This window comes from Myxocyprinus asiaticus, chromosome 9 (assembly GCF_019703515.2).
Source record: "Myxocyprinus asiaticus isolate MX2 ecotype Aquarium Trade chromosome 9, UBuf_Myxa_2, whole genome shotgun sequence".
Lineage (NCBI taxonomy): Eukaryota > Metazoa > Chordata > Actinopteri > Cypriniformes > Catostomidae > Myxocyprinus > Myxocyprinus asiaticus.
Genome location: NC_059352.1, coordinates 44,517,134 through 44,540,928, shown reverse-complemented (window position 1 = coordinate 44,540,928; position 23,795 = coordinate 44,517,134). Strand labels below are relative to the sequence as shown.

The 23,795-nt window shown below is 37.7% G+C and overlaps 1 protein-coding gene across 2 annotated transcripts in view; it reads left to right on the top strand.

Moving 5' to 3' along the window:
• myh10 (myosin, heavy chain 10, non-muscle) overlaps positions 1-23,795 on the top strand; it is an 85,544-nt gene that overhangs the window by 17,356 nt on the left and 44,393 nt on the right. For both annotated transcript variants that reach the window (XM_051707834.1, XM_051707833.1), the window contains exon 4: positions 20,817-20,844. In XM_051707834.1, coding sequence (XP_051563794.1) covers positions 20,817-20,844 — 28 coding nt within the window. The remainder of the gene's footprint in view (positions 1-20,816; positions 20,845-23,795) is intronic.

Genomic DNA, 23,795 nt, shown 5'->3' with positions numbered 1-23,795 from the left:
CAATCAAGCTAAAATGTAGTTATCACATTTATCAGTTAGTCACTGAATGGATTATTTGGTTAAAGCAAAATGTTGCCATACCGGTTGCTAGATTAATGTGCAACCATTCAGTTCGGAGATGGCAAAGAATCCATAAGACAGAGATTGCTGACTTATAAAGTAGGGCTGTGTAAAAATATTGATCTTTTACTCTACTGTTTGTGCAACTCTCGACAATGCAAGTAAATCACTCGCATATGCAACCAAATTTCATGTTATACAACTAAAAAGGTCTATAATTAACCACTGACTGGTAAAAGTTCATATTTCACTCTGCATTGATTGAGCAGTAAAGTGGCTAACAAGTTTTGCACCAAGATCCTTTCATGGTGTGTTGAGAAAAAAAGTTTGGTTTGACTCGTTCCGTGCAAAGTGTGCCCAAAGATTAGATCCACGCAACTGATTTGCCGTTGAATAATGGCTCTTTTAACCTCCTCGCACGCGAGTTCTTACTGCACTGACTGATCTTGCTGTACTGAAATAATCCCCATTCCTGAATTGGCTATATAACTGTACTCCTCTCCACCAACAGCTGGTGCGTGGTGAGCGTACTGGTGCACTATGGCTGCCGTCGCATCATCCAGGTGGATGCTGCACACTGGTGGTGGGTGAGGAGAGTCCCCTGTTCACTATGTAAAGTGCTTTGAGTGTAGTGTCAAAGTATAACCATTCATTCATTCATTCATTCATCACCCAGCATGAGATATATAATGCATGCTGTATTTTTAAAATGTCACTTTACACATCACAGTAGACAACGTACTGAGGGACAGATTGTACATTATCAAACACATAATGTGATTTTAGGATGTTTATAATGATTTATTATGACAGATAAGATGCTATTGCGAACGCGATAACTGGTATGTGCACCGAAATGGTATTTCCATTGCAGTACTACATGGGATTCTGATTTCGTCAAGCATAGATGGTTCTAAAAGACTAGCCCTTCCACTTGTTGCCCTGGAAGTGGTGAGAATGAGTGAGACAAAATGGGAGAAGGCTCGAGTGGACCAACTAGTTTATAGCCTACATATTTTGTTTGATGTCAGAAAGCATCACTGCATCAAAACAGCCAGCTCAGACGGTAACGGCTTTAAACTTTTATTTCGTGAATATTTGAATGTTTGTGACACAAAAAAATAAAGATAATGTGATGTTGAAAAGACTATTTGAGCAGCTGTTCCATTATGACCACCACTTCACTTCCTCTCTGCTGGTAAACGGCTACATGAATGCAGATCACACCAGTTTGATACCAGGACTCCCTGCCCAGCCTAGTGTAATCATGTACCAGTACCTATGTACTGATAGATTGAGGTTCGTCATGTTATGCAGTACTTTAGTTTGGATATCATGTTTTTAGTTTTGCCGGCAGTTGCAAGTCTGTCCATTTCAAATGTAGTGGTTTACTATTGCTTGACTACTGCTCAAGTGATTGAAATGGCCTACTTGAGTTACATGATAGGCTACCCTCAAACTTTCAAGAGCTGCATAATACCGATATGGTTGCAGCTGCATCGATACGTGCATCGGCAAGGAGAACATGACGATGTTTTGTCGTATCAATATTTTGAACACAGCCCATTGTAAATTAGATGGAATCTAATTAATGACTGATTTTGGAATACTCTACATATTTGAAATAAGTAAAATTAATTAACAATTTTTATTGATGCGTATCGTTTTTTTAATCAGTTATTAGTATATTTAGAATCAGGGTCCGAAATTAACTTTTTAGCCTACCAACCAAGGTGGTAGATGAATAAATTTACTAGCCAGTCAGATTTCTTGCAAGTGGATTTGACACACATGAAAGACAAATAAACAATACTGTACATAGATTTAAAAGTGAACTGCTTTTTTAAAGAATTTTATACATTTGTTTGCCTGAAAGGCTGCACATTCAAGAACCGTTAACGGAACGTCATGAAAATCACTCGGTTCTGGTAATATAATGCTATTATTACCAGGGATGTAGTGTGTGTAGTGGTGGGTTATTCAAACTCACTCGCACATCCACCCGAAATACGAGAGTGGTCTTCCCTTCTTCACGATGGCATGAACGGTCCTGAACATTGCCTTCATCTTGCTTCTATATATACTGATAGGCATACTGCTAACTGAGGCTATCAATGAGCAGAGGGAAACTAGCTAAGGGCTGTTCTCTCTAAACACCTGTGACCTTGCTGACTGTAGGCCTACAGACCCCCCTGGAGAACAAAACTGGAACGTGTTGCATTTCCTTTAGCTGACACAGACATTGATAGAAAAAAATTCACCGACCAAATAGAACATTTACCAGCATTTTGTGCTTGGCGGGTGTAAATTTCGGACCCTGTTTATAATCAACGTTTCTCTTGCTTCATCCACCACCTTGGTTGGATTTTCTTCACTGTTCTTCTTGCAGTGCATTATGGGATTGCCTTCTCCATGAAGAATGCATGCAATGCTGACTTAGAAGGTATCTTAGAAGACAGCATAATTATGTTGCCTAGCTTTTGGAACTTGGTGTTATTGTGTGCTAACATAGTATCTCTGGGGAGTTTGACAGTCTTGACCCACCTGTAACCAATAGATGTGTAATGAACAGTAATAGGTTTCATGACTCTGTCCTTTTGAACTTGGTCCAGGTCTTCAGAGAAAGATTTAATCGATCCTGAGCCTACTGGAACATACAGATCTTGTAGAGATTACGATGACCAGAGACTCTCTATGTTTCAAAGGCATTCCAAGAGGAGCTCAGAAACATTTTGGTACCTTTTTACGATCAGTTGTGGTTTCTTCAGTACTTCTTATGCATAATAACCAAGCAAAACAAGGGGTTTCTTGAAGGTCCATAAATATTACTTTACCTCCTTTGCAAGCCAGTTTTTTTGTTCCTTTTTAACTCTAGTTGTAAAGAGTTGAGTGACTCTTTTAGTTAGTTACAGTTGTGCTCAAAAGTTTGCATACCCTGGCATAAATTGTAAAATTTTGGCATTGATTTTGAAAATATGACTGATCATGCAAAAAAAAACTGTCTTTTTATTTAAGGATAGTGATCATATGAAACCATTTATTATCACATAGTTGTTTGGCTCCTTTTTAAATCATAATGATAACAGAAATCACCCAAATGGCCCTGATCAAAAGTTTACATACCCTTGAATGTTTGGCCTTGTTACAGACACACAAGGTGACACACACAGGTTTAAATGGCAATTAAAGGTTAATTTCCCACACCTGTGGCTTTTTAAATTGCAATTAGTGTCTGTGTTTAAATTGTCAATGAGTTTGTTAGCTCTCACGTGGATGTACTGAGCAGGCTAGATACTGAGCCATGGGGAGCAGAAAAGAACTGTCAAAAGACCTGCTTAACAAGGTAATGGAACTTTATAAAGATGGAAAAGGATATAAAAAGATATCCAAAGCCTTGAAAATGCCAGTCAGTACTGTTCAGTCACTTATTAAGAAGTGGAAAATTCAGGGATCTCTTGATACCAAGCCAAGGTCAGGTAGACCAAGAAAGATTTCAGCCAAAACTGCCAGAAGAATTGTTTGGGATACAAAGAAAAATCCACAGGTAACCTCAGGAGAAATACAGGCTGCCTGGAAAAAGACGGTGTGGTTGTTTCAAGGAGCACAATATGACGATACTTGAACAAAAATGAGCTGCATGGTCGAGTTGCCAGAAAGAAGCCTTTACTGCGCCAATGCCACAAAAAAGCCCGGTTACAATATGCCCGACAACACCTTGACACGCCTCACAGCTTCTGGCACACTGTAATTTGGAGTGACGAGACCAAAATGGAGCTTTATGGTCACAACTATAAGTGCTATGTTTGGAGAGGGGTCAACAAGGCCTATAGTGAAAAGGATACCATCCCCAGTGTGAAGCATGGTGGTGGCTCTCTGATGTTTTGGGGGGGTGTGAGCTCTAAAAGCACGGGGAATCTTGTGAAAATTGATGGCAAGATGAATACAGCATGTTATCAGAAAATACTGGCAGACAATTTGCATTCTTCTGCACGAAAGCTGCGCATGGAAAGCTCTTGGACTTTCCAGCACGACAATGACCCTAAGCACAAGGCCAAGTTGACCCTCCAGTGGTTACAGGAGAAAAAGGTGAAGGTTCTGGCCATCACAGTCTCCTGACCTTAATATCATCAAGCCACTCTGGGGAGATCTCAAACGTGTGGTTCATGCAAGACGACCAAAGACTTTGCATGACCTGGAGTCATTTTGCCAAGACGAATGGGCAGCTATACCACCTGCAAGAATTTGGGGCCTCATAGACAACTATTACAAAAGACTGCATGCTGTCATTGATGCTAAAGGGGGCAATACACAGTATTATGAACTAAGGGTATGCACACTTTTGAACAGGGGTCATTTAATTTTTTTCTTTGTTGCCATGTTTTGTTTTATGATTATGCCATTCTGTTATAACCTACATTTGAATATGAATCCCATAAGAAATAAAAGAATTGTGTTTTGCTTGCTCACTCATGTTTTCTTTAAAAATGGCACATACAGGTGCATCTCAATAAATTAGAATGTCGTGGAAAAGTTCATTTATTTCAATAATTCAACTCAAATTGTGAAACTCGTGTATTAAATAAATTCAATGCACACAGACTGAAGTAGTTTAAGTCTTTGGTTCTTTTAATTGTGGTGATTTTGGCTCACATTTAACAAAAACCCACCAATTCACTATCTCAAAAAATTAGAATACATCATAAGACCAATAAAAAAAACATTTTTTAGTGAATTGTTGGCCTTCTGGAAAGTATGTTCATTTACTGTATATGTACTCAGTACTTGGTAGGGGCTCCTTTTGCTTTAATTACTGCCTCAATTCGGCGTGGCATGGAGGTGATCAGTTTGTGGCACTGCTGAGGTGGTATGGAAGCCCAGGTTTCTTTGACAGTGGCCTTCAGCTCATCTGCATTTTTTGGTCTCTTGTTTCTCATTTTCCTCTTGACAATACCCCATAGATTCTCTCTGGGGTTCAGGTCTGGTGAGTTTGCTGGCCAGTCAAGCACACCAACACTATGGTCATTTAACCAACTTTTGGTGCTTTTGGCAGTGTGGGCAGGTGCCAAATCCTGCTGGAAAATGAAATCAGCATCTTTCAGCAGAAGGAAGCATGAAGTGCTCCAAAATTTCTTGGTAAACGGGTGCAGTGACTTTGGTTTTCAAAAAACACAATGGACCAACACCAGCAGATGACATTGCACCCCAAATCATCACAGACTGTGGAAACTTAACACTGGACTTCAAGCAACTTGGGCTATGAGCTTCTCCACCCTTCCTCCAGACTCTAGGACCTTGGTTTCCAAATGAAATACAAAACTTGCTCTCATCTGAAAAGAGGACTTTGGACCACTGGGCAACAGTCCAGTTCTTCTTCTCCTGAGCCCAGGTAAGACGCCTCTGACGTTGTCTGTGGTTCAGGAGTGGCTTAACAAGAGGAATACGACAACTGTAGCCAAATTCCTTGACACGTCTGTGTGTGGTGGCTCTTGATGCCTTGAACCCAGCCTCAGTCCATTCCTTGTGAAGTTCACCCAAATTCTTGAATCGATTTTGCTTGACAATCCTCATAAGGCTGCGGTTCTCTCAGTTGGTTGTGCATCTTTTTCTTCCACACTTTTTCCTTCCACTCAACTTTCTGTTAACATGCTTGGATACAGCACTCTGTGAACAGCCAGCTTCTTTGGCAATGAATGTTTGTGGCTTACCCTCCTTGTGAAGGGTGTCAATGATTGTCTTCTGGACAACTGTCAGATCAGCAGTCTTCCCCATGATTGTGTAGCCTAGTGACCCAAACTGAGAGACCATTTTGAAGGCTCAGGAAACCTTTCCAGGTGTTTTGAGTTGATTAGCTGATTGGCATGTCACCATATTCTAATTTGTTGAGATAGTGAATTGGTGGGTTTTTGTTAAATGTGAGCCAAAATTATCACAATTAAAAGAACCAAAGACTTAAACTACTTCAGTCTGTGTGCATTGAATTTATTTAATACACGAGTTTTACAATTTGAGTTGTATTACTGAAATAAATGAACTTTTCCACGACATTCTAATTTATTGAGATGCACCTGTATATTACCAATTCTCCAAGGGTATGCAAACTTTTGCGCACAACTGTATATTCAGGCTAAGCTCCACCCAAAATATCCACTTTCAAACCTTTTTTCAACATGCATTCATCAGTATTAACTAATGTAACTTGTCTTTTGAGGTGTTTTCTGTGCAACAATACAGTAATGCACCTGGAAATTATGGGACTAAATTTGTGCCAAACGTACTGAACACACAAAAAAGAAATCGGAGCTCTATACTCTCCAGTCAGTGAGAACCTCGACCGTTACCTGTAAGCCCGCCCACATGAGAGGTTTGTGTTATTCACAAAAGAAAACTAAGTGTAAATTAAAACTCTGACAGCGGGGGCCTGGGTAGCTCAGTGGTATAGACGCTGGCTACCACCCCTGGAGTTCCCTAGTTCAAATCCCAGGGCGTGCTGAGTGACTCCAGCCAGGTCTCCTAAGCAACCAAATTGGCCTGGTTGCTAGGGAGGGTAGAGTCACATGGGGTAAACTCCTCATGGTCGCTATAATGTGGTTCGTTCTCGGTGGGACGCGTGGTGAGTTGAGCATGGATGCCGTGAAACCTCAGCACGCGCTATGTCCCCATGGCAACGTGCTCAACAAGCCACGTGAAAAGATGCGTGGGTTGACAGTCTCGGACGCGGAGGTAACTGGGATTCGTCCTCTGCCACCTGTATTGAGGCGAATCACTACTCGACCACGAGGACTTAAGAGCGCATTGGGAATTGGGCATTCCAAATTGGGTGAAAAAGGGGGAAAATCCAAAAAAATAACTCTGACAGCAAATATGAAATCACAAATCTGATCAGCAAAAAGTAGGCAGAGAAAAAGGAATAGTTCACCTTATGTTCTATGTGTAAACTATTAGTATTTAATTAGTAGTTGTATCATGTATCAAATGTTTGACTTGAGTTTTGCATTTAAAATATTTTTTTGTTTGTACATCCACATGTAGCTACAAACAAACATAAAGCTCCAGGGAGTGACCAGGGTTATTTGTGTCATACAGCCGTGACCCTCTGAGTGAGGTGTTTGTTTTTTCTGTAGTGTGAGGTCGGCTGTCCACATTGCAGAACACTCCCCATTCACAACAGGGATCAAGCAACAACTGCCCTCCTACACAGCATGGCTACAGCATCCCATAATACCTCTGTGAGCTGAGCATTTGACAAAGTATATGAGATATTCTTAGCTCGCTAAACATCAGCTGACACCATGATACAATCTATTATTTAATATCAACAGGCTCTATAAAAAGGGACCATCTTTATCTCCTGTCTATAATCCACCTTTAGATTTTTTTTTTTGTGCGTACTGTCTAAAGGTCTCTAGTTATTCGACTTTGTTTGGTTTTTAATTAAATATGGAACAACATGTGTCAATCCAAATGTGATGATCTACATTGTAATAAGGTGCAGTCTGTGCTCGTTTATCTGTAATGTCTGATCAGGCCATATCTGACTTGACTTAATGAGTCATGTTTCTCAGTATGTGACTGTCTGGCTTGTCACTTCAAACAGCTGCATGATGGGTACTCAGAATTACATGTTGTAATTATGTTAAAAATATACCCTATGGAAATAAATAAACATGTTAACATTTTATGTAATCATTAGATTGAAGTGGGTCCTGACAACCTTATTCTTGGTATACTACCTTCATTATTAAGAAATAAAATATAGCAATAGACTTCCAGCCTTAAAGCAAATTATAAGGACAAATCAGAGTCCACACGAATGCAAGGATGGAGTGGAGAGAAATAATATGAAGGAAGAATGCGAGGATTGAGTGGAAGGAAATGTATTAGATGGGGAGATCAGTAACATATAAGATTAAGAACCTAAAATTTGAACAAAGATGGGAACTGCTTAAAGTAATTATATTACATGATTGAAATAAGGTCTTTTAGACTATGATCTGTCCTGTGACAGACGAGTTTGGCTCATATGCTAAGATTCAGAGAAAATTTGATGTGAAAATGCAGTAACTACAAAATCCACATCAAAATAATGTGACGGATGGATGGATACATGGAAAGTAATGCCATGCACCGAAGGTTATTTTCATGGCAAAAATAGTACTTTAAAACATAATTACAAAAAGCAACATACAATCACAGCACTGTAAAAGATGTAAATAAAAGAGATGTAAGACGGAAGGTGAAGACAGCATCTCTCAGTGACACCGAACACACAACGGGAGACAGAAAATGCGTCCTGCATAACTGTATCCAGCTATTGTCGCGAATGATAAATACGGCAAATATTGGATGGGATTGTGATTTACAATTCCAGTCCAGTATTTCGCGAAGATCCGCAGCGTGATTTTGGGGAGCTGAGGTGGAGGGAGTGGGAGATATTTGATGAGCGGGAAGAGGGTGCCTGTGGTACATTACCACATTACCACAGTGAGACACTACCAGGCTACCTCGACAGAAAGCAGCGGCCCGTTGCAACGTAATCCCCGCGACACTTCTGTAAACAACAAACATGGCACCCGAGAAAGACTTCGCTAGCTGAGGTAAGGGACATTCCATCATTTAAACTGTTGTCTATTAATGAGAATAGTTTACTGAACATGTGGATATGCTTGTTTTTTTCAACAAAAACACGAGATACAATATAAACTTAACTATTATTTGCCGAGTGTTTATATTCATCCTGTATGTTAACTGCGTCAGTCTACTTCATTAGCGGTTTCTTTTTCTTTGCTTTGCGTGAGCTTAAATGCTTTCAATCTATACTTTTTTGTTTTCATGCATTGCTTGTTTAAATATTTTCAACAAAATAAGCACAGGACATAATATAAGCTTGTTTTGGATATAATTAGAAGCTTGTTTTGTTTTTTTTAATGGTGACGCAACCTTATGACTAAAAAAAAAATAATTTTACAATGTCTCTCTCATTAATTACCTTCATTTAAATAATAGAATATTCGAATATTTGTTTTTTAGGAGCTTAAATATTCGAATACCAAATTATTGATGAATACCCATCCCTAGTTTGCAGTAGCCGCTTCTTGAGTGAGTTGTTGCTTCCAACCAATGACAAAAATAAAAAAATACTACACATTCCTGGTGCTATTTTGTGATTGGTTGGGTCAGTTTACAGCCCAGCTTCAATGATTGCAACATACAGCCTGCCGCCAAATTGCTTTTAACCAATGCACAAATTGTAAAAAATAAAATATTTTATTTAATGCTGTGTTTGTCATTCGTTTGATTAGGTGGGCAAACTCACGTTTGGGTGGGCTCAGCCCACCTCTGCCCATGCCTACATCAAGCCCAGCTTAAAGCTGTAGTATGTAACTTTTTCTATGTTAAAATACTTTCTCTTATCCCAGCTTATTATGCAGAGACAACTAGAATTAAGCCATGTATAGGTTCATTTTCTTGAAAACTGTAAACACCGTGTCTCTGTGGCACTGACCACATTTACATGCTCTTACGAAAGCAGGTTATTACAGGGTTTTTGCATAAAGTGGTGTTCTGAAACGTCATGTAAATGAGACCGCGATTTCCTTACACTGTTTAAGGGATTAAGAGAAAGCAGTTTAACACACCTAGGTTTCTCCCGGTGAAAGATGCTTATGTGGCCATGTAAACACATGCAGCATTCTGACAGGTTTTTGAATAGTGTGCATGTACGTGGAAAGAACGGTTAACAAATGTCATAGGATGGAGCCCAACAACAAGTCAAAACATTTCTTGGAGTACAGTGGGGAAAGCACATACACTATAAACTATACCCATTTATAAACACCACTGTAAAATATTGACGGTCCTCACATTTGCGTATATGCACTGGAACATTGAGGGAATTACGTAAAGGTAAACCCCACTATTGAAGCGCAATTCCGCTGCAGGTCGCGATAGAAAGGTAAGGAAACAAACACAGCAACAACTCTGGAATATCTGAAAATAAAGCGAAGCAACTGAGAATAAAATATCAAGTCTTTCTCGGATACCATATTTGTTATTTACACGAGCGTCGCGAGGTAATTACTTTGCTCTGGAGAAAACAGCTTACTGACCAAGCCGCATGTATATGGGAGTAAAGAGTACGCCACTTATACAGTGGATGTAAACAAGAACGTCGCTTTCTCGCAATACGCTGCTTTCTGGTGTCCATGTAAACGTAGTCACTCTAAAATTCCTCTTTGTTTTGAGAAACCCGCTTAGAGCCGCCCCAACAATGTTACTTAACAAATGCATGAGTTGGGGACGGGACTATCTGACGGCTTGAACAACAACAGACTAAGGGCGTATTTGGAAAGCTGTTTTGAAAACATTGTTTATTTTTGCAATTCCATTCGGTGGCGCTAGTGTCACAGAAATTACATACTTCAGCTTTAATTGTCTGATCAGTTTTGAAAACATAGACTCATTGCAAATTGAGATTTAGAACTGTCTTCACCAAGCATTGTATATTGATGTTCTCAATATTTTGTTTCCCTGATTCTGCTCTAGCAGGCAGTCATTGGCACACCTAATGGCATGCAGTATAACAGTTTGTTTTTAGCTCTCTCATAATTTCTTCCAGGTGTGGTGGTTGTTTATAGTTTGATTAGAGCAACAGTTCTGTTCTACAGAGCATTGGGGATTTTTTTTTTAATGGATAAACTCCCTGGGTTTGTATTGCATTTTGTTTTGTTAGTTGTAAGTATTCCAAAGTCTTTGTTTCAAGCTGTAATGTATTCTTCAAAAAGTATGCTTGCTAATATTTTCCATACTTCATGTGCATTGCCACTATCTCTGGCATGCACACATAAAGTTTAATGTATGTTTATGCATCCCATTTAAACAAAAGGAAAGTGAATGTAGCTATAGGGTTGAAAGGGTTTGTTTTTTTTTCTCTTTGTCTGTCTCCACCCTCCTCTTTGGTGTCTGGCAGTTATGTGGTCTGGTATGTGAAGAATGTGTCCTGTTGTAGGTGAATTGGAGTTGAAGCATATAGCGGTCATGGTAGACGTCTGTGGACCTGGGCAGATGAAGGACCAGGCTGCCCTGATATTAACAGTGTATATGTAGAGTTGTTCTCAGACAACTAGATTTGTACATTTTTTAAAGAAAACGTGAGTGTTGCTTTGCCATATAAATACTCGGAGACGAGCGAGCTCGATTATATTTAGCTTGCAGAGACGCACGTGCGTGCTCGTCTAGAACTGTCCTCGGTCTTTACCAAGTGTCTTAGCAGCATCAATTATCAATGTGTAGAAAATTGTAGGGAAAAAGAAACCACACACTAATCCACATATTGGAACACAGATCCACAGTGTCTGTCTATTGGACTGTAAATCCATCTCTCTCCATGCAGCGTAGACACTGTTTAGCGTGCATGCTCACTCGTAAATGGACAGAGCGCTTATATTGTTCCCACAGTAAAAAATAAATAATTTCTCATAATTTCATTATTTCGCCTTTAGAGATGAAGCCCCGTTTATGCACATGGCTGGAAATCGGAGCTGCTCAGTATCCAAAATGCAAGTAAACATCTTATTAAGCAATGTTTCAAAACGTAAACATTAATTCGACATTCTAAAGGTGTTTGATATGAAAAGAAGCAAAATCACTCTGGCTATTATTATTTTCAGAGCTGTTCATTTAAAACAGTCTAGCCTACTTCATATCATCCTCATAACACACCTGTTACACTTCTCATTTCTGGACTGTGCAGGTGTTATCTTTCTGTTCTTTGTGTATCAGTCAGTGTTGGTCTTATTTGTGTTGTCTAATTTCATGTTTATATCCACATTCTTAATTCTTAGATTAGGCCTAATACCTACTTACTGTAGCATAGTCTCCTCGCTCATGGATTCATGTTTATTACATTAAGCCCACGGTTTTCAAAGAAGTGCGAGAGCATGTCAGGGGAGGCGTGGAGATTGATGATAAATTCACAAAGTAATTTCAAAAGATACATAAATACAATAAAAATGTATTGTCAAGATATATGAAAATTAATAGCTTAATGGACCATAGTCCATCATAATAGACTGTAGTTTTATGGCCTTATCATACTCTTAAATGTCATGAACGAATGCATATCATGCGAGAGCGCATCCATGTACCAGTTGCGCAAGTGCGAATCTCTCTGCTCGCACGCTGACTTTTTTCTCGCACAAAATTGAAAGTGCACTCTCAAATATACGCTGCTCTATAAAAATCTTGTGTGTGTGCACGCTCTGTGTCCTGTGCACTCACAAATCTGTTATAAGGCCAAATAGCTCTGCCTCTGTTCATCCGTCACAATGTGTTATTTAGTTCAACATTATATCGGATTGCTGTGTTTTCATCTGTTTGTGACCAAAGTGCAGAAGTGCAGTTTCACATAGAGACAGACACTGGCTCAAGTGATGCGAGTTTATCACAAATATAGGTTAAAAAATAATGCAGAATGCGGTTTCATATTATTAATAGAAATATTTATAGCCATTACTCACGCACCAGTGTATGACATATTGCCGAATGAGTGTCAGACTGAATTTATGGTTATTGATCATCATTGGTGAGTTGCTCCAACTCCAAATAAGTGGCCAAAATTGACTAGTGGACGAAATATATTTTTTACATTTAGCATAGGCTATCTAATTTATTATTTACTTGGCTATTGTATAGGCCTATATAAAAGTTATTGTACGTATATACATCTGCAAAAAATCTTGGGGGGGGGGGGTTCAGTACATTTTGTCAGAGAGGGAGGCTTACTGTTTAAGACTTTGAAAACCCCTGCATTAAGCAAACAATCAAATCTTTAACTCGGTCACAAAATCTTAGATTGGTTGTGAAAATACTACACATGGCCCAAAAGTTGACAGCATAACTAAACAGGCGACCGAAACCTATAATTTGCTCAACAGAACTCTTTGCTTAAAAACACATGTAAATGGCAGGATGTCAATATGGAGGTTAATATGATGTATTTATTCATTTATATCTGTAAAGCACTTATAAGGGGTTACATAAGTCATAAATCATATCTTGCAAATTTTAAATGTGAGACAATTTTGGGGGAAATTGTCTTAAAAATGTAATATAACCAACCGGGCCAGTAGAACAAATCCTTAGCGTTGATCTCTGACACCTCATCTCAATATGCCGTAGTAGGAATGCACCATGGTCCGTTACAAAAACAGTTTGGAATGAACCGCACCAATGTTTATTATTAATCTAAGTTTAGGTAAAGTTCGAAGTAAGAACAAACTGTTTACCCTAAGTATGAGCAATAGTAATAGTACTTAAGAATCTCATAGGAAAAGCATCTTTCGCCATGTTTGATTACATTGCCAACTGAAATTAAATTTGCTTGGTGCAGAACAATTTGAAAACATTTGTAACAGTCACATGAAGTCATCTTTGCAGCCTGAACTTCTTCAGAATGTTGAATCTTTGTGACACCTGCTCTAAAAACAAGCTAGATGCAGTGAAACAAATAAAACGGAACACAAGTGTTTCGACATACGTTTTTGAAACTTTAAGTTCTTTTAACCTTGACACAGTGTCTAAAAAATGGGGCGGTCCTGCGCGAGGTGCAGAAGAAATGTGTTGCAACAGTCAAAGACGTCTGTCTAGCACTTGTTTACATAGGAAAACAATGGAAAAGCAGAGCAGACGTCCGCAAAAATTGGTTTGGTGTGAACGGCCCCCGACACATCCGTTTGCGAGTGACAGTGCTTACGCAAAACAATTTAGGTTGGCCTGTATATTTTTTTTCATTAATTACAAACCCAACCTGAAGTCAAACTTGGAAAAACTGATTCGAACCCTGCGTTTTTTCAGGTCCCGTTAGGCCGGGGTCGGGTTGCAGAGCCCCCCCAACTCATCCAGTTCAGGTTGCATTCGAAGCTAATGAATGATTGAAATTTAATAAGACACATGAAGTATGTGAGGTATGGTCTGCTGACCAATCCTTGTGTCATATTAAAAAGATAAGTTTATGAGCTGTCTTGAATATGCTCCAGAGCTCCTTTTTATCTTAATTATTATTCACACAAGGTTATTATTAAATAACCATTGGATCATGGTTATTTGATCTAACCGTGGTTATTGGGCATTCAAATTCCAATCACATTTTAATGCACAAATAAGGGAATTTTAAGTGAATATATTGTATAAATGCCATGAACTGTGCGTTTGTGTCATTCAGTTGAATTCTGATTCTGAGTGTCACTGAGCCGCACCGCGGATGTCAACCAGCTCCTGTCCAGACGAGCGCATGAAGCACTCTGATGCACACACGGTCAAAAGAGGCTCACGCCTAACTCCCGCAAAAATATAAATGAACCAGTATAAACATTGATAGTGAACGCAAAGTGCTTCAGTTTCAATTTATGTTCCTGGTTCATACACGCAGTGTTAACAACACGCAGTGAGAGAGAGGAGGAGATGCACGCTTACTCAATTTTTTTTGTGGAGTGATTAAATGATGAAACAAAATCTCAAAGGTTTTGCTTCATGACAAATAAGGGCTCGTGGGTTTAATCAGAGCATTAAAATAACTTGTGAACATGAAGAAATTAGGAAAGAAATGTTTTGCTATTGCATAATATAACAGGGCTTCAGACTAAAAAATTTACTTGGGAGCCATTGGCTCCTAAACTGAAACATTAAGGAGCCAAATGGTTGTTTTTAGTCGCCAAATCACAGAATTGCTCGATTTAGATTGCTGTTCAGAAACGAGCTGATAACCCATTGATCGAATAGATATTTGTATTTGGGAGAAATGTTGTCAGTACTTTAAAAAATAAAACAAAAATTTACATTTTTCTCAAACACATACCTATAAATAGTAAATCCAGAGAAACTGATAATTTTGCAGTGGTCTCTTAATTTTTTCCAGAGCTGTATAAACACCGATCAGCCACAACATTAAAACCACCTGCCTAATATTGTGTAGGTCCCCCTCGTGCTGCCAAAACAACGCCAACCCGCATCTCAGAATGGCATTCTGTGATGCTATTCTTCTCACCACAATTGTACAGAGCGATTATCTGAGTTACCATAGCCTTTCTGTCAGCTTGAACCAGTCTGGCAATTCTCTGTTGACCTCTCTCATCAACAAGGCATTTCCATCTGCAGAACTGAAGCTCATTGGATGTTTTTTGTTTTTGGCACCATTCTGACTAAATTCTAGAGACTGTTGTGCATGAAAATCCCAGGAGATCAGCAGTAACAGAAATACTCAAACCAGCACATCTGGCACCAACAGCCATATATATATATATATATATATATATATATATATATATATATATATATATATATATATATATATATATATATATATATATATATATAAATAAATATAAATTGTTTTAAAATATTGCGTTATTAGTCTTATTTTACTGTTACCAGATGGCCCAGACACAGAGACTATAAGAGTGCAAATTGAATGAAATTCCAGATGCAGTTTATTGTGTTACTCCAATCCAAAACATACCCCCCCCCCCCCAAAAAAAAACAAAAAACAAATCAAATCCCTTTATTGTCACTCAACCATATACATAAGTGCAACAGTGGGTGAAAGTCTTGGGTGCAGTTCCAAGCGACATAGCAGTATGAGAATTACAATAAACATCTGATTTACACATAACACAGTTTACACATCTTGTTACAATTAATAGGTAACAGATGAAGAAAAAAAGTGGTACACAATACGGGACTTTTAATTATAAAGAAGCCCGAAATACACATGGGACTCCTATTGACATGTCTGCACTCCCAGTTGTGAGCTCACTGACGCCTGATTCGCTGAGAAAGTGAATCTGATTCAAACTGCTTACTTGAGCTCCTGAGTTCAAACCCTCAGTTTGAGGGAAACAGAACTTTCATCAGAAACAGAACTGGTGAAAAGCGACGGAGACACACTTGTGCACGTTCTAAAAATGTATTCAATAACTCAAATGATTTCTGACAAAACCGCATATGAACGCACAATTTAAAATCTAGTTGCAACTGGCAACAGTCGGGTTGACTGTCGCCAGTGGCGACTAGATTTTTAATTATTGTTCAATTATTTTAGGTGCAGTTTGGAGCCCTGTATAATAAAAATAAAATATAAATATAATAAAATACATATATAAAAAAAAAAATTATTTAAAAAATTATAAAATATAGTTCAAAAAAATAAGTGCAAATGTAAAATTTACCAAAACTAAAGTTGACCAAAAAAAAGAGACATTTTAAGTATTTAGAAATATTTTAATATTTAAAACATTATTTTTCATTCATAAGTTTTTAAAGCCTTAAAAGGAAATCATAGTTTATTCCTATTTTTGATTTGATTAATATATTTGAAGTTAAATATGTAAAAATGACTTCTTTATGGTGTATGAAGCACACATGCAGAAAAAAAGCACACCTTAAAAATGACAATTTATATGACAATTAATCTTGAAATCCATTAACAAGACAATTAATTGTCACAGCCCTAAAACAGACAATTAATCGTCATAATCACAATTATTTGTTTGACAATTAAACGTCAGCCAAATTTCATAATCGTGACGGCCCTAATTCACACAATCATGCAGTCTTGAAATGTGCCTTAATTATGCCTGTATGCTTGTTGGCATCTCTGTAATCACCATGTCATTATACAGAGAATAGTTGCTAAGGCCTTGACAAAGGATGCAGTGAAAAGTCAAGAGCCCTCTCTTGTCTTGATTATATCCTTCCCTTTTCTGCAGCTGTGCTGATAGGAGAGGCCATTCTTCAGAATCCTTGACTGCCAAATCTGTGCCTTTGTAATCCGAGACAGATATGGTCATGAACGACCAGAGATTGGTGTTCACCACACAAAAGGAAATGTCTCTGAGCACACTGGAATTAACAACGCAAGTTTCTCTAGGGAATGGCCTCCACCCTGGGAAATGGTTACTGTTCTGAAATATTGTTTTTGGAGCACTTTTTATAGTGCTGCTTATGACTTCATCAATCCAACATCCTGTTATTTATTCCTTGTTAAAGAAGCCCCTTTTCCACCAACAGGGTGCCGGTACCACAACCAGTCTAGTTAGGGGTTAGGGTTGAGTTAGGTTAGGGTTAGGGAAACACTTCCCTTTACTATGAGTGTTTTGTTGCATAAAATAAAATTATTTACAGTAGTGCAACGGCACGAGAATCAGCACCATTGTGGTGAAAAATGGGTTCTGGATTTATCAGTCCTTTTGTAACCAAATGTCTTTGTGATTTCTGTGATCAGAATTTTAAACATGAAGCGTTTCCAGCTTTACAACATTACAAATTCCCTTTTTTTATGGCATTATCATTCTCTCTAACATTATGTTATGCATTTTGGCTCTGATTAAAGGGCAGGGTCTTAGAGTTGGGCTTTTAGTGAACAAAATGAGGCCAGGTGGAGGAAACCCCATACTGAGGATCAGCCCAGCTGTAGATCCTCTCCATCCCAGACAGCCCTGACCTCCTGCTGCTAGAACAGGAAAGCAGTCAGCACTATTTTATCTGTAGGCATCCTCTGATCCAATAGGTGGACTTCTTTTTAAGGCCTGTAAGATTCAAATAAATCATTTTATATATTGAGTAAAAGCCCAGATTAAAAACAGAAAACAAAAACGCAGTTTATAAGTTGTAAACAGATATGTCTTTTTGTGACAATTTTGCTTGTAAATTTGTGCAACATAAACAGTATTAAAACAGCATCGGACTCAGATCTCTTCAAGATGAAAATTGTAAGTCCAAGTAGTAGCACACCTGTAAATGTTAAAATCTTATGTTTCTAGTAACATGTTTAATTCTAAATGTCTTTTAATGCATTGAATTTTCAGGGAAATTGCACCATATTGTGTTTCTGTTTTGCTTTAAAGAAAAGATGTCTGTGACCACTATTTTTAGGATGGGTTGGGCAGGTTTATCATATCTAGTACTAGAGCCCGACCGATATGGGATTTTTGAGAGGGAAAATTCACAGATTAACGATATGGTGGCCGATATATTTAATTTTTGAGCTGGAATGAAAACAGACCTTTTCTATGTGGATTTTGCACCGATTTTGCACCGTTATGACTACGCAAAGGTACCAGAAGGCTGCTTTCTTAAATGAACACTGAGAAAATAAAGAATAAATAAAAATACAATAAATAGCTTAATAAACATCAGTACTGTATGTTCAGTATCAGTCAGTTGCTGACCATTTAAATAAAGAATAAATAAAAATACAATAAATAGCTAAATAAACATCAGTACTGTTTAGTATCAGTCAAATGCTGACCATTAAAATAAAGAATAAATAAAAATACAATAAATAGCTAAATAAACATCAGTATTACTGTTTAGTATCAGTCAAATGCTGACTATATTAATACTGCCGAGACAAGAGATAAAGAGCGGCAGCGGTGTAACGCCGTATTCCGGTGGAAAACCAGACTTTTAAATATTACATTTTAAAAATGCAATGACTGGAATTGTTCGGTTGAAGGGGGTACCAAACTATGAATCCTAAAGAAAACAGTTTGGTGAATACATGTTTACTCATTAGTTTCCACTCAGCTGACAACAATGAAAGCAGCTGCGTGATTAGCTAGTTAGCTATAAGCTCGTTGTCACAGAGAGTAAAAGATGGACGTTGTTTATTTTAATTTCCAGCATTGTGTCTCACCAACTAAGTAACAACATGGCGTGAAATCAACACTCAACAGACACAATCCACCACCGCACTGTTGATTGCTGAGCTGCAAAAAGATGCTCTGATGTTTACCTTTCAAACAGACATGAGTGACATGGTTGTCAGGGACAGGGTTAACGTTATATTAGTTATATTGAAAAGGGAAAATGATGGGGTCATTGTTTAAGTTTCCAGTATGTATTTAACAAACTAGTTAGCAACTTACCGACACACAGCTGAACTCCGCCCTGTCTGCAGAGCCACCGTCAGCTCAGCTCTGTAAACAGTGGAGCCGGAGCGCACTCTGCTGGACAAACTACGCTATGACACCAATTCTAAAGCATTGTTTTCTGCATTATATGTTCTGAAAAAAAGTTTTCATATCAGTCAAATATACACGATACCGATATATCGGTGAAAGGCTAATATCGGCCGACCGATATACCTGTCGGGCAATATCTAGTACTACTTGGTTCTGCCAGACCAGGGGGCAGGAATTGGCTGGTTAGCACCTGCTGGTAGATGCTTGAACTACACCACCAGATGGCAAAAAGCATGTTTCTCCATAGACAGCCATTCAAATGTAGGCGAGATTTATGACGAAAGAAAATTTTATCCAAGAACCATTTCAATTTACATTATACATTTTAGCATATCGTCATCCGGTGACAGATAGGGGCTCTTAAAAGCGTGAAATTGATTTATATTTTTCCCTATCTATTCCCATTGATGAGTGATCGGTCACGTGATACCCGATCCCGGAACTGAGCACCCAAGTGCAAAGATGGCAGCCTCCATTTCGCTAGCTTTCTGGGAACCCTGCGCTAGTTGAGCACAGTCATAGAGATGAAAGGGGATGCTAATGGATAGCTCTCTACAGGTATATTATAGCTCCATGTGCCAGAAACACAAATGCCTGAAGTTTCAAGGAGGGTCTTGACTCAGCAGAGTACTGCAAGAGTAATCGTTTAACAGTGCCATTAAGTTATCTACCTCATTAGCCACATTCTGCAACTACAGATTCGGGAACTGAGACACCACCCAGTCTCAGCTCAGATGAGCTTCCAGCATGGGATTCATCACTGTTTGATTAAAATGAGCTAAAGCTATCGAGATAAGTGCACTTAAGGCTGGTATGGTTTTAGCCTACTTTTTGACTTTTTTGACACTTTCTGACTGATTCCGTGACATTTTCTCCTAAATGTTGTTGAAAATCTAATTGGATCCATAAAACTACATGTTCATGTTCAACTTGGAGTTTACTTTTTATTTTATTATTTTTTTTCAGGTAACTGAAATGCATAGGGTTTGGGTCACTTGTCACGGTAAAGCTAAATCATAATATGATCATATATCATCAGTGAAATTACTTCCAAATCATATTAGAATCAGGATGCACACTGTTCAAAACCTTTTCTGAACACCTCCAAATAAGTGGTCATGAAGTTGGTTAAATCCTTATCTTTTTCTTGCAGAGGTTTCGTATTGCTTAGAAATGGCTTTGAGAAATCAGCTTGCTTTAGAACTTTCCTTTAAACTGTTTTGTGGAAGACCAACCTGTTTATGAAGTGAGATTTACAGAAGAGTGACAAGCTCAAGGGAAACTTGCTTTGAATGTAGACGAGATGTGACATAACGAGTTTCACAGATGTATTCTGGCTCATGCTTTAGGCCAACACGTCATTTTCTGTTGGACCGCATTTCCATTTTAACAGAGGCGTCTTCCTCCTTGCTGTTCTTTTAAGACTTTTTGTCTTTCAAAAATATGGTCATAATATATGGTCTTGGAGTAAATAAAAATATGGTGTAGCTTGTAAAAAGTCAAATCCTCTTGCATAAATAAACATTTAAATAGCTTTATAGTTTATTTAGAAGGATTACATCAATATTAATGTGTCTTTCTGTATTTGATGAAAATCACTTTCTGGTGAAATGGTGGTTTTTGTTTTATTTATTTTTTTAAGCCCTTTTAGATGTTAAGTGCATTGGTTTCAATTAAAATCCCAGGTGAACTTAACTAAAAATGCTGACTCATTTTCCCTCTCTGTCTCCTCTTTTATAGATCGTGAGGACCAATCAATTCTTTGCACGTGAGTAACCATTAGATCATCATGCTGCAATGGAGTTTTGGGAATATGTGTTTTTGGACTTCTACATTAAGAGCCATGTACAACCATGCCTGAAAACATCAGTCATGTATTATTTTGGCATTAAATGTCAGTAGCTTCAGCTGTTTGGCATTTAGAGCACCTCACACTGCGTCAGACTATATGAATTCCTCTGTAGACATTTTCTGTCCATTGCACTTTGTCAATAACAGGGTCTCTCTCATGCCCATGTGACTTTTGAGAAACTTTGCCAGAAGCACTGTAAGAGTCTTCATCTGTTTGTGAGAGTGAGTTTTAACAAGTTTTCTGAAAGCTTCTGAGCAGGTTCCATTGTAGCACATACCACACTGCAAGCCAAGATTATAGGCCTAAATGCATGATCTATATGTTTGTATGGCTGTGTATACATGTGGTTAGAAACTAAAAATAATTAAAATGAGTAATTCAGAGACCTGAAACATCACAGACTGGATTTGATGTAATGGTCAGAAGTTATTTAAATGTATAACAAATGAAAAATTTAATTCCACAAGAATTCACGGAGGCATCCAGTGTAGACAGCATCATTGATTATAATGTGAGTAATTTGCTTTTGATGTGGCGCTTGCGTCCGGTAAAACAGATTGTTAACTGCTTAAAGACAAGCAGAATGCTGACATACTCGAAAGCCCTGAACAACCTGACTTTGGGTAAATCTCAAGAAGAAATGTCCAGATCATATTTCACCTGAAAAACAAAATAATTTGTTTTTTTTCTTAGTGAAGTGTATTTTTTTTTAAATTTTTGTACATTTTTTTTGCTCTTATTAGGGATGTCATAAAATACCAATATATCAATTATTGATCAGCACGTTATTTTATCGATATATTTTTGAGGCATCAATATATTAAAATCAGTCGGCATTTAAATTAGAAGCTAATTTGTGTGCTTTCAGCTCACTGCCATTCACTGCATTCCATTCAATTAGTGATGTCAAAAGTACCGGTACTTCGGTACGAAGTCGATACTAAAATAAAAAAAGATGTAATGATACCAGTGTTTCTGCAGTACCGGTAGTACTGATCATGACTCAATCCGGTACCAGCGCGCAGTATGACTGACACACAACTGCTTTAAAATGCTCACATGCTTATTTTGAGCGTGTGTTCTGTGACTACTTTTACACTGAAATTGACAATTAATTAAATTAAAATGGTGACATGTCCTAGTGTGATTTATAAAACAGCTTAAGGCTGCAATCTTAGTGTGGATGAGCTGCATACTTTAATGTATAAAGCCAACCGCTCATACACTGGAAACTCCACAGAATCTTTCGCACATATCAAACGACAAAGCAGAGCACTAATTCACAGTAAATCACGCAGCACACGTAAACTATATATTTATATAATTAAATTACAGCATTTTCACTTTAATCTCAACTCAACTTTATTTATATAGCATTTAAAACAACAGAGTTGACCAAAGTGCTTCACAGGAATAAAATTTAAAACATAACATTTAAAAATGACCACATACACAAACACCAGCAATCTTAAACACAAAATACAAACACCCCAAAACTGTGTCCTACATTTCATTTGTCAGACTCAAAGGCCAGTGTAAAGAGATTCCTGACATGACTTAAAAGTCTTCAATGATCACGCTGGACCGTGTTGCGAACTGTTTATCCGGAAAAGTGAAGCTTCCGTCAAAAAATACACGTCTTAATAAAAGCACGATTTAAAATAAAAGCTAGATGCCTGAAATTGAAGAAATTGTGACAAATATTTTACAACTGTATAGTAAAATGTAATATTAACTGTAGTAATAATAATAATAACTAAGCAGTATATCACAAATAAGACTGCTGTTAAATAAAAGTTTTGCAAAAAAAAAAAAAAAAAAAATGCAATGACATCTTGAAAAGTTCTATTTTCACTTGTTAAAAATTAAGAATTAATTGATTAGACACTATTTTGATGATGAAATTAATTTAAACTTTAAAACATGGAGTTCTGGAAAATAATACAAAGGAAAACATGATTTTGGAAACAATAAAAACAGATTTCAGTAGGGTGCTTCTTAAAAACATTTAAGCAATGCATCCTTAATTGAGAAACATTTCTTTTACTTTTATTATTGACATTGAAATGTAACTTTTTAAATGTGTTCAATAGCACATTATCATATTAGCATATTTTTGGTGTTGTATCGAAATTGGTATCGAGAACCATGAAATTTCACTGGTATCGATACCGACTACTGAAATTTTGGTACCGTGACAACACTACATTCAGTGTAGTCTGATGTAATAGGGAGACCACAAGGGGGCTATGTTACATTTACTGAAACCAGTTGTGATGAGTTTGCAGGTTAGTGTATGAAACTGGTGTAACTGTACAAACTGAATGATTAGAAATGGCGATATTTATTATGCAATTTCTCTGTATGTAGCATTGAATAGGTCTTTCATTCAAGCTGTCAAACCAGAAAAAGTCATACTTGTAACTGAAAATACATTGTGTAGGCTCTATGAAAGATACAGTTGAAGTCAGAAGTTTACATACACCTTAGCCAAATACATTTAAACTCAGTTTTTCACAATTCCTGACATTTAATCATAGAAAACATTCCCTGTCTTTGGTCAGTTAGAATCTCTATTTTAAGAATGTGAAATATCAGAATAATAGTAGAGAGAATGATTTATTTCAACTTTTATTCCTTTCATCACATTCCCAGTAGGTCAGAAGTTGACATACACTTTGTTAGTATTTGGTAGCATTGCCTTTAAATTGTTTAACTTGGACCAAACATTTTGGGTAGCCTTCCACAAGCTTTTCACAATAAGTTGCTGGAATTTTGGCCCATTCCTCCAGACAGAACTGGTGTAACTGAGTCAGGTTTGTATGCCTCCTTGCTCGCACACGCTTTTTCAGTTCTGCCCACAAATT